At 58.2% G+C, this 12079-nt stretch overlaps 1 protein-coding gene across 1 annotated transcript in view; it reads right to left on the bottom strand.

Moving 5' to 3' along the window:
- nisch (nischarin) overlaps window positions 1–12079 on the bottom strand; it is a 77528-nt gene that overhangs the window by 16016 nt on the left and 49433 nt on the right. Inside the window, exon 14 of the mRNA XM_043707875.2 lies at window positions 786–907. Within this exon, the coding sequence (XP_043563810.2) occupies window positions 786–907 (122 nt within the window). The remainder of the gene's footprint in view (window positions 1–785; window positions 908–12079) is intronic.

Genomic DNA, 12079 nt, shown 5'->3' on the forward strand with positions numbered 1-12079 from the left:
GTATTCAAAATTATGTAGCACTTTAATAAAATAAATACAGGAAAATCAATTGCTCTATTTAGCAGTCCATAACTAAAAGGCAGCAATCAGCAGCAAATGAATGAAGGGAAAAAAAAGAATTTACTTTTTTATACAATGACTGTTTGGTAATTAAATGCCTAATCAAATAAAATAGAAGAACAGATTTTAAAAAATAAATATTTGGAAGGGTATGAAAGTGGTTAGTTCCTCCAGGAGTCGACACAGTTACAATGGGTCAAAATTTCTTCCCTTGGACTATGAAATTTTCTGATTCTAGCCAATCAAGGAATTGCAATGATTTAAAATTAATGAAGTCCAATAGCCTTGACCTAATATCAAACTTGTAACTATGCAATTCCTAGCCTTAACAGCCTTTTTGATGGTGGGGGTTAGATCTGGAACTTTGTTCCAGATTTTCACCAACATTTTGTGAAGTGGTTCCTATTGTACCCAAACAGTTCAAATCTAAATTTTATGGTTTTGGCTCTTGATCTGAAGTGTGACATCAGAATGGATTGTTTGCCTCTATCTACCAGTTTTCAAGTATCTAACTACTATGGAAGGAAATACCTCTTTCCACCCTAGTGTCAATTTGGGGAATATATTCTTCCTGAGTTGTGGGATTCCATGAACAACAAACAGATGGAAGGCATTCACATAATCTGAACTATCACTAAACAAAGATATTAAAAGAGGTGCAAAATAGTTGACACACACTACTCAATTTCTACCAATCAACTTTGAAATGGACACAAGAACATTACCTTACTCATGGTATCATTCACACTTGCTATGTCACAGCATCCCTGGGTAATTGTAGAAGTCATAGGAGTCAAACTGTCATTTTGATGTAGATTGCTGATTAGGGCCGATTTAGTATCTATTTCTGCAATAGAAAAATGAAAATATGAAATTATTTACCAACAGCAAAGCTGGAATCAAAAACTGGATTCATAATGAACAAGTGCAAAATGCTTTAATAATTTTACTGATTTTGGTTGCATTATATTTTAAAAGTATATTTGCAGAATGTAATTCACGATCTCAAGCACATTACTTTCAAGATTTAGCAATACAAAGTTTATTAGTTTATGCAAAAATAGCAGTAATACTCTATAACCTTTATGTGAATGCAGGATTGTGAAGAAGCAATCAAATTACTTGAAAAAATGAATTCAAGCTTGGTGAAATAACCCAAAACTGGAATGGCTCCACGGGTAGTTTTATAATTGCCATTGAGTCAACAAGAATATTAAAACACTTGGAGATCCAAGTGTTCTTAATGAACACTGTTATAAGCAATGAATGTAGCTATCAGATATCTACAAAATGAATCTTTTGGATTCTTATAGCAGCTTTCAATGACAACTCAAGTGCCTTATGATTGTAGGTATTGCTGAAACATAGGTAACACAGCAGCATATTTATGCACAGAAACCTTCTATAATCAATGGAGTACTGACTGAATAACCTGATATTTTGTGATATCAGTCAAGGGATGAATATTTGTTATGACACCAGTGATAACTTCCCAGTACTTCTTCAAAATTGCGTTGTGGAATCCATTGCTTCAACCTGATCTGGGGGCTGGGAAGGTGGTACATTTTACATTTAAATCTAGTCTGAATGCCAACATATTCAATAATGCAAAACTACTGCAGAGGAGTAAAAGCAAATTACTGCGGATGCTGGAATCCGAATCCAAAAGAGAAAATGCTGGAAAATCTCAGCAGGTCTGGCAGCATCTGTAAGGAGAGAAAAGAGTTGACGTTTTGAGTCTAACTGACTCTTTGTCAAAGCTTTGACAAAGGGTCACTTAGACTCTAAACGTCAGCTCTTTTCTCTCCTTATAGATGCTGCCAGACCTGCTGAGATTTTCCAGCATTTTCTCTTTTGGTTACTGCAGAGGAGTGTCAGTTTTAATTTTTGGGCACATCTTACAGTATGATTTCAACCCACAGCTGCATTATTCAAGAGAGTACTAGCTACTGCCAACACCCAAACAGAAATCAGTCTCAACTGCAACACCCCTACAAATAAACAGCTCACCAATATTCACCACGCACTCAAAAGTGGTGGTCAGTCAAACAATTTGTCAGAGGTAGCTAATACCTGTAAAATTCCAAAATCAGTGCACAGCAAAATAAAAATTTTAAAAAGGTGCTGGAAGAACAAGAAACAAGAAAGAAAAATTACAAATTAGAATGCCACCCAATTCAGAACACGCAGCAAAAATGAAGAAACTCATTTCTACCATTTCTCGCCTCTCTTCCTCATCAGTAGGGAACGCTGTACCCCAGCCCAAAATATAATATTTAAGTGTTAAAATTCAAACTTATGCACTCTGTACTGTTTTCCCCCACTGGAGACTCAATGTGTAGAGAAGACACAGGAGAAAGTGAGGACTGCAGATCAGAGTTGAGTGCGGTGCTGGAAAAGCACAGGTCAGGCAGCCTCATAGGAGCAGGAGAATCGACGTTTTGGGCATACGTTGCTTGATGAAGGGCTTATGCTCAAAACATTGATTCTTCTGCTCCTCAGATGCTGCCTGACCTGCTGTGCTTTTCCAGCATCACACTCTCGACGAGGAGAAGGTTCAGGAAGACATTGGTAGGTAGGAATTATACTAATAAGCCAACAGTAGTTAGATAGGAAGTACAGGAACTTGAGACACGTACAGCATAGATTACATGCCCAAGATCAATCTTTGAAACTGTCAGTTTATATTTTCTAAAATAAAATTACTAATTTGGCTTATCCTGTGAAAACATTCTTAAAAAATGCAAACAGAATCAGGATGTTCTCATAAATAATTAGCAGTTATTTTTTCAAGCAAACTATTTTGCTATAATCTCCACTTTCCCCAAATAACAAAGTTTCAGTTGAATGAAGTAGTATTAGAACTCAGTAGTAACACTCAAGGGAAAACTGCCCTAAACAAATCAGTGCATGTGTAATATTATTTAGAAAACAAGATAAATAACTGGAACATAAGGTACAGGGAAAAAAAGATTGGTCAGAAAATCATCGAAATTCAATTCTGTTCAAGGCTGATCTTCATATTAAGAGGGATCAATAACTCAATGTTGCAAAAATGTCACAACATATTCAAAAGTCAGTACTTTAGCGTGCTGAGAAAGTTAGAAGGTCGGAGCAATAAATGTACAGTACAATTCTGATTATCTGAACATGATTTATCCAATTTTCCGATTATCCAAACAAAATCTCAAGGTCCCATAAATGGCATTAGGCAACTCAGCATTTCAGTTATCAGTTAAAGGGCATTATGGAGTGCATTGCCGGATAACAGAGAAACGTTCGATAATCGGCACTCATAAATTACCATTTGTTTACGATCAGATCAATTATCTGAACAAAATACTCCCCCACCAGTCTCATTCAGATAATCGAGGTTTACTTTACATTTAATGAAAAGAAGAGGGGAAATGTTGAAAGATAAAGAATGAGAAATGTCTCTTAGGCATTACTGTAAAGTGGGCAGTATTGAACTGACAGCACGTAAATGTTCAGCTAATGGAATTAAATACTACACTGAGCACAGAACAAACAGTATTGAACTGACAAATATGAACTAAAATCAATTTCCAGCTTAATGTGAAGTCTACCATGGTTGTTATTTGACAACAACTTCTAGAAAATCCAAATTATGCAGTTCAGATATTGTTTGTGTTCAGTATTCATACAGGATCTAGTGTTTCCTGTAACTTAGGTCATTATAATCTAAGACCTAGTTATACTATGCAAGTTTGTTGTGTTATGATGTGAATCAGATACTGGATGTAAACTCAAGTCATCGCACAAGTGCTTCACTAATCTTCTACAAATTAGACTAAAGAACACTGCAATGGAACAAGATCATCAGTAAACCAGTGAGCTGTTATGAAGTAACAGAATACTGACGAGACAGAATTTGAAATCTTTTTCATAAAATTCATTATACACACAAGATTAAGCAAGTTATGCACTCCATTTGGTGGCAGGACCAGAGAAGCTGGGGCTGTTGACGTTGAAGATAAAATTAGGCAAACAGTAAAGTTTCCTATACGGTAAAGACTAAGTTTACAAAGTGTCAGAACACTGGAATGTACTAAAGAAGATAGATGCGTCAAAAATTCAAAATGTTCTTAAAAGTGGTCTTTCAATATTCAACTGCCACTGTATAACTATAATATCCCAAACTTTCATAGACTTAAATAGGGTTTAAGAAACGATAAATACTGGCTTAAATGGTCTGGTTATGATCATCTGAACCAAGTACACAAATACATTAAAAAAGGGACACAAACTCAAAAAGCTCACATTTCTGAAAGTTACACATTGAGATGAAAGGTTCTTTGTGTAGTCAGCTTAGAAAAACAATGAGGAGAATCAGACATACAAATAGACCTGGATCAATTTTGAACAGAAACAGCCTCAATCTCATTGATCCACAGGGAGGGAGGGGGAGGGGGAGGGGGAGGGGTGGGAGATTTGCGGGGAGGGGTGAGAGGCACACCTGGGGGAGGAGTGCATCAGGTGATGGGATGATGGGGGAGGCAAGGGGGGTGAATGATGGGGGAGGCAAAAGGCGGAGGGGATGATGGAAGTGCCTCCCACATCATTCTCCCCCCCCTTGCCTCCAGTCATTTCCCCTCACCTCCCCCGTCATTCCCCCCTTGTCTCCCCCCACCCTCACACCCCCTCAAGGGGCACAAGGGGCAAAGGGCATGATGGGGGAGGATGGAGTGGGGTGGAAAGGAAGGACGGAGTGTGAGGGGAAGGGAGAGCGAGGGGTGTGGACGTGAGGGAGCGAGGGGTAGAGGAAGGGGACGTGAATGGAAGGGAGGGGTAGGGGAAGGGAAGAGGAGTGAAAGGGACGGAGGGGGAGGGGAGGATGGAGAGGAGGGGAGTGGAAGTGAGGGGCGGGATGGAGGGTGGAAGGGATAGAGGGTGAGGGGAGGGGAGTGGAAGTGAGAGAGGGAGGGAGTGGAAGGGAGGGAGTGGAAGGGAGGGAGTGGAAGGGAGGGAGGGAGCGGAGTCGAAGGGAGGGAGGAGAGGACAGTGGAAGGATTGAGGGAGTCGAAGGGAGTTAGGGAGGGGAGTGGAAGTGAGAGAGGGGTAGGAGTGGAAGGGGGGGGAAAGAGAGGAAGGAGGGAAGAGAGGGAGGGAGTGGGTGGGAGGGAGTGGGCGGGAGGGAGTGGGCGGGAGGGAGTGGGCGGGAGGGAGTGGGCGGGAGTGGAAGGGAGGGAGTGGAAGGGAGGGAGTGGAAGGGAGGGAGTGGAAGGGAGGGAGGGAGCGGAGTCGAAGGGAGGGGAGGAGAGGACAGTGGAAGGATTGAGGGAGTCGAAGGGAGTTAGGGAGGGGAGTGGAAGTGAGAGAGGGTAGGAGTGGAAGGGGGGGGAAAGAGAGGAAGGAGGGAAGAGAGGGAGGGAGTGGGTGGAGGGAGTGGGCGGGAGGGAGTGGGCGGGAGTGGAAGGGACGAAGTGGAAGGGGAGAAGGGACGAAGTGGAAGGAGGGGAATGGACGAAGTGGAAGGAGGGGAAGGGACGAAGTGGAAGGAGGGGAAAAGGAGGGAGGGAGGGAGTGTGGGGGAGGGAGGGAGGGAGTGGGGGGGAGGGAGTGGGGGGGGAAGAAGGAGGGAGGGAGTGGGGGGGAAAAGGAGAGAGGGAGTGGGGGGAAAGGAGAGAGGGAGTGGGGGGGAAGGAGGGAGGGAGTGGGGGGGGAGGGAGGGAGTGGGGGGGGAAAAGGAGGGAAGGAGTGGGGGGGAAAAGGAGGGAAGGAGTGGGGGGGGTGAAAGGAGGGAAGGAGTGGGGGGGGTGAAAGGAGGGAAGGAGTGGGGGGGGGAAAGGAGGGAGGGAGTGGGGGGGAAAAGGAGGGAGGGAGTGGGGGGGAAAGGAGGGAGGGAGTGGGGGGGGGAAAGGAGGGAGGGAGTGGGGGGGGAAAGGAGGGAGGGAGTGGGGGGGGGAAAGGAGGGAGGGAGTGGGGGGGGAAACGGAGGGAGGGAGTGGGGGGGAAAAGGAGGGAGGGAGTGGGGGGGAAAGGAGGGAGGGAGTGGGGGGGAAAGGAGGGAGGGAGTGGGGGGGGAAAGGAGGGAGGGAGTGGGGGGGGGAAAGGAGGGAGGGAGTGGGGGGGGAAAAGGAGGGAGGGACGTGGGGAAAAGGAGGGAGGGAGTGGGGGGGGAGAAGGAGGGAGGGTGTGGGGGGGAAGGAGGGAGGGAGTGGGGGGGGGAAGGAGGGAGGGAGTGGGGGGGGGGAAGGAGGGAGGGAGTGGGGGGGAAGGAGGGAGGGAGTGGGGGGGGAAGGAGGGAGGGAGTGGGGGGGGGGAAGGAGGGAGGGAGTGGGGGGAAAAGGAGGGAGGGAGTGGGGGGGAAAAGGAGGGAGGGAGTGGGGGGGAAAGGAGGGAGGGAGTGGGGGGGGGAAAGGAGGGAGGGAGTGGGGGGGGAAAGGAGGGAGGGAGTGGGGGGGGGAAAGGAGGGAGGGAGTGGGGGGGGAAACGGAGGGAGGGAGTGGGGGGGAAAAGGAGGGAGGGAGTGGGGGGGAAAGGAGGGAGGGAGTGGGGGGGGAAAGGAGGGAGGGAGTGGGGAGGAAAGGAGGGAGGGAGTGGGGGGGGAAAAGGAGGGAGGGACGTGGGGAAAAGGAGGGAGGGAGTGGGGGGGGAGAAGGAGGGAGGGTGTGGGGGGGGAAGGAGGGAGGGAGTGGGGGGGGGAAGGAGGGAGGGAGTGGGGGGGGGAAGGAGGGAGGGAGTGGGGGGGAAGGAGGGAGGGAGTGGGGGGGGAAGGAGGGAGGGAGTGGGGGGGGGAAGGAGGGAGGGAGTGGGGGGGGGAAGGAGGGAGGGAGTGGGGGGAAAAGGAGGGAGGGAGTGGGGGGAAAAGGAGGGAGGGAGTGGGGGAGGAAGGAGGGAGGGAGTGGGGGGGATAGGAGGGAGGGAGTGGGGGGGATAGGAGGGAGGGAGTGGGGGGGATAGGAGGGAGGGAGTGGGGGGATAGGAGGGAGGGAGTGGGGGGGAAAGGAGGGAGGGAGTGGGGGGGGGGAAGGAGGGAGGGAGTGGGGGGGAAGGAGGGAGGGAGTGGGGGGGGGAAGGAGGGAGGGAGTGGGGGGGGCAAAAAGGAGGGAGGGAGTGGGGGGGGAAAGGAGGGAGGGAGTGGGGGGAAGGAGGGAGGGAGTGGGGGGAAGGAGGGAGGGAGTGGGGGGGAAGGAGGGAGGGAGTGGAGGGGGGAAGGAGGGAGGGAGTGGAGGGGGAAGGAGGGAGGGAGTGGAGGGGGGAAGGAGGGAGGGAGTGGAGGGGGGAAGGAGGGAGGGAGTGGGGGGGAAGGAGGGAGGGAGTGGGGGGGAAGGAGGGAGGGAGTGGGGGGGGGAAGGAGGGAGTGGGGGGGGGGAAGGAGGGAGGGAGTGGGGGGGGGGAAGGAGGAAGGGAGTGGGGGGGGGAAGGAGGAAGGGAGTGGGGGGGGGAAGGAGGGAGGGAGTGGGGGGGGAAGGAGGGAGGGGAGTGGGGGGGAGGAGGGAGAGAGTGGGGGGGGGGAGGAGGAGGGAGTGGGGGGGGGGAAAGGAGGGAGGGAGTGGGGGGGGGGGAAGGAGGGAGGGAGTGGGGGGGGGAAGGAGGGAGGGAGTGGGGGGGGGAAGGTGGGAGGGAGTGGGGGGGGGGAAGGAGGGAGGGAGTGGGGGGGGAAAGGAGGGGAAGGGGGGGGAGGGAGTGGAAGGGGGGGAGGGAGTGGAAGGGGTGGAAGGGAGGAGTGGGGGGGGAAGGGAGGAAGGGAGGGGTGGGGGGGGGAAGGGAGGAAGGGAGGGGTGGGGGGGAAGGGAGGGGTGGGGGGGGAAGGGAGGAAGGGAGGGGTGGGGGGGAAGGGAGGAAGGGAGGGGTGGGGGAAGGGAGGGAGGGAGTGGGGGGAAAGGAGGGAGGGAGTGGGGGGGAAAGGAGGAGGGAGGGGGGGGGGGGGAAGGAGGGAGGGAGTGGGGGGGGAAGGAGGGAGGGAGTGGGGGGGGAAGGAGGGAGAGAGTGGGGGGGGGAGGAGGGAGAGAGTGGGGGGGGGAAGGAGGGAGGGAGTGGGGGGGGGAAGGAGGGAGGGAGTGGGGGGGGGAAGGAGGGAGGGAGTGGGGGGGGGAAGGAGGGAGGAAGTGGGGGGGGAAGGTGGGAGGGAGTGGGTGGGGGGGGGGGGAAGGAGGGAGGGAGTGGGGGGGGAAAGGAGGGGAAGGGGGGGGAGGGAGTGGAAGGGGGGGAGGGAGTGGAAGGGGTGGAAGGGAGGAGTGGGGGGGAAGGGAGGAAGGGAGGGGTGGGGGGGGAAGGGAGGAAGGGAGGGGTGGGGGGGAAGGGAGGGGTGGGGGGAAGGGAGGAAGGGAGGGGTGGGGGGGAAGGGAGGAAGGGAGGGTGGGGAAGGGAGGGGTGGTGGAAGGGAGGGAGCGGAGTCGAAGGGAAGGGAGGGAGGTGGGGGTGGTGGGGGTGGGAGGGAGGTGGGGTGGGAGGGGAGGTGGGGGTGGTGGGGGTGGGATGGAGGTGGGGGTGGTGGGGGTGGGAGGGAGGTGGGGGTGGTAGTGGTGGTGGGAGGGAGGTGGGAGTGGTGGGGGTGGGAGGGAGGTGGGGGTGGTGGGGGTGGGAGGGAGGTGGGGCTGGTGGGGGTGGGAGGGAGGTGGGGCTGGTGGGGGTGGGAGGGAGGTGGGGGTGGTGGGGGTGGGAGTGGGTGGGAGGGGGGTGGTGGGAGTGGGTGGGAGGGGGGTGGTGGGAGTGGGTGGGGGGAGTGGGTGGGAGGGGGGGGGTTGGTGGGGGTGGGAGGGAGGTGGGGGTGGTGGGGGTGGGAGGGAGGTGGGGGTGGTGGGAGGTGGGGGTGGTGGGGGTGGGAGGTGGTGGGAGTGGGGTGGTGGGAGTGGGTAGGGGGGGTGGTGGGAGTGGGTGGGAGGGGGATGGTGGGAGTGGGTGGGAGGGGAGTGGGTGGGAGGGGAGTGGTGGGAGTGGGTGGGAGAGGGGTGGAGGGGGTGGTGGGAGTGAGAGGTGGTGGGAGTGAGGGGTGGTGGAGTGAGGGGTGGTGGGAGTGAGGGGTGGTGGGAGTGAGGGGTGGTGGGAGTGAGGGGTGGTGGGAGTGAGGGGTGGTGGGAGTGAGGGGTGGTGGGAGTGAGGGGTGGTGGGAGTGAGGGGTGGTGGGAGTGAGGGGTGGTGGGAGTGAGGGGTGGTGGGAGTGAGGGGTGGTGGGAGTGAGGGGTGGTGGGAGCGGGAGGGAGGGGGGTAGGTGTGGGAGTGAGGGGGGGAGTGGGAGGGAGGAGGAGATGGGGTGGGGGGGCGGGGAGATGGGGGGATGGGAGCGGGAGGGAGGGGATGGGAGCGGGAGGGAGGGGGAGATGGGGTGGGGGGGCGGGGAGATGGGGGGATGGGAGCGGGAGGGAGGGATGGGAGCGGGAGGGAGGGGATGGGAGCGGGAGGGAGGGGATGGGAGCGGGAGGGAGGGGATGGGAGCGGGAGGGAGGGAGGGGATGGGAGCGGGAGGGAGGGAGGGGATGGGAGCGGGAGGGAGGGAGGGGATGGGAGCGGGAGGAGGGAGGGGATGGGAGCGGGAGGGAGGGGATGGGAGCGGGAGGGAGAGAGGGGATGGGAGCGGGAGGGAGAGAGGGGATGGGAGCGGGAGGGAGAGAGGGGATGGGAGCGGGAGGGAGGGGATGGGAACGGGAGGGGATGGGAGCGGGAGGGGATGGGAACGGGAGGGGATGGGAACGGGAGGGGATGGGAGCGGGAGGGAATGGGAGCGGGAGGGAATGGGAGCGGGAGGGAATGGGAGCGGGAGGGAATGGGAGCGGGAGGGAATGGGAGCGGGAGGGAATGGGAGCGGGAGGGAATGGGAGCGGGAGGGAATGGGAGCGGGAGGGAATGGGAGCGGGAGGGAATGGGAGCGGGAGGGAATGAGAGCGGGAGGGAATGGGAGCGGGAGGGGATGGGAGCGGGAGGGAGGGAGGGGATGGGAGCGGGAGGGAGGGAGGGAGGGGATGGGAGCGGGAGGGAGGGGGGGAGGGGATGGGAGCGGGAGGGAATGGGAGCGGGAGGGAATGGGAGCAGGAGGGAATGGGAGGGGATGGGAGCGGGAGGGAGGGAGGGAGTGGAAGGGAGCGGGAGGGAGGGGATGGGAGCAGGAGGGAGGGGATGGGAGCGGGAGGGAGGGGATGGGAGCGGGAGGGAGGGGATGGGAGCGGGAGGGAGGGGATGGGAGCGGGAGGGAGGGGATGGGAGCGGGAGGGAGGGGATGGAGGGGATGGGAGCGGGAGGGAGGGGATGGAGGGGATGGGAGCGGGAGGGAGGGGATGGGAGCGGGAGGGGATGGGAGCGGGGGGGGGGGATGGGAGCGGGGGGGGGAGATGGGAGCGGGGGGGGGGATGGGAGCGGGGGGGGGGATGGGAGCGGGGGGGGGGATGGGAGCGGGGGGGGGATGGGAGCGGGGGGGGGATGGGAGCGGGGGGGGGGGATGGGAGCGGGGGGGGGGATGGGAGCGGGGGGGGGATGGGAGCAGGGGGGGGATGGGAGCGGGGGGGGGATGGGAGCGGGGGGGATGGGAGCGGGAGGGAATGGGAGCGGGAGGGAGGGAGGGGATGGGAGCGGGAGGGAGGGGGGGATGGGATGGGGGAGGGGGGGAGGGGATGGGAGCGGGAGGGAGGGGGGGGATGGGAGCGGGAGGGAGGGGGGAGATGGGAGCGGGAGGGAGGGGGGGATGGGAGCGGGAGTGAGGGGGGGGAATGGGGGCGGGAGGGGGGGAATGGGGGCGGGAGGGGGGGAATGGGGGCGGGAGGGAGGGAGGGGTGGGAGCAGTAGGGGGATGGGAGGATGGGAGTGGGGGGAGGATGGGAGTAGGGGAGGGTGGGAGCGGAGCGGAGCGGGGGTGGGGATGGGAGCGGGAGGGGGGATGGGAGCGGGAGGGAGGGAGGGAGGGGGGATGGGAGCGGGAGGGAGGGAGGGGGGGATGGGAGCGGGAGGGAGGGAGGGAGGGAGGGGGGGATGGGAGCGGGAGGGAGGGAGGGAGGGGATGGGAGCGGGAGGGAGGGCAGGAGGGGGGATGGGAGCGGGAGGGAGGGAGGGGGGATGGGAGCGGGGGGGATGGGAGCGGGAGGGAGGGAGGGGGGGAAGGGAGCGGGAGGGAGGGAGGGGGGGATGGGAGCGGGAGGGAGGAGATGGAGCGGGAGGGAGGAGATGGAGCGGGAGGGAGGAGATGGAGCGGGCGGGAGGAGATGGAGCGGGAGGGAGGAGATGGAGCGGGAGGGAGGAGATGGAGCGGGAGGGAGGAGATGGAGCGGGAGGGAGGAGATGGAGCGGGAGGGAGGAGATGGAGCGGGAGGGAGGAGATGGAGCGGGAGGGAGGAGATGGAGCGGGAGGGAGGAGATGGAGCGGGAGGGAGGAGATGGAGCGGGAGGGAGGAGATGGAGCGGGAGGGAGGAGATGGAGCGGGAGGGAGGAGATGGAGCGGGAGGGAGGAGATGGAGCGGGCGGGGATGGGAGCGGGCGGGGATGGGAGCGGGCGGGGATGGGAGCGGGCGGGGATGGGAGCGGGCGGGGATGGGAGCGGGCGGGGATGGGAGCGGGCGGGGATGGGAGCGGGCGGGAGGGAGGAGATGGGAGCGGGAGGGAGGAGATGGGAGCGGGAGGGAGGAGATGGGAGCGGGAGGGAGGAGATGGGAGCGGGAGGGAGGGGATAGGAGCGGGAGGGAGGGGATAGGAGCGGGAGGGAGGGAGGGGGGGATGGGAGCGGGAGGGAGGGAGGGAGGGAGGGGGGGGGATGGGAGCGGGAGGGAGGGAGGGAGGGAGGGGGGGGATGGGAGCGGGAGGGAGGGCGGGAGGGGGGATGGGAGCGGGAGGGAGGGAGGGGGGAATGGAGCGGGAGGGAGGGAGGGGGAGATGGAAGCGGGAGGAAGGGAGGGGATGGGAGCGGGAGGGAGGGGGGGGATGGGAGCGGGAGGGAGGGAGGGGATGGGAGCGGGAGGGAGGGAGGGGATGGGAGCGGGAGGGAGGGAGGGGATGGGAGCGGGAGGGAGGAAGGGGAATGGGAGCGGGAGGGAGGAAGGGGAATGGGAGCGGGAGGGGGGGGGATGGGAGCGG

The sequence above is a fragment of the Chiloscyllium plagiosum genome, unplaced genomic scaffold (assembly GCF_037043375.1).
Source record: "Chiloscyllium plagiosum isolate Xiang-an unplaced genomic scaffold, Cpla_swu_hap1 HiC_scaffold_14, whole genome shotgun sequence".
Taxonomy (NCBI): domain Eukaryota; kingdom Metazoa; phylum Chordata; class Chondrichthyes; order Orectolobiformes; family Hemiscylliidae; genus Chiloscyllium; species Chiloscyllium plagiosum.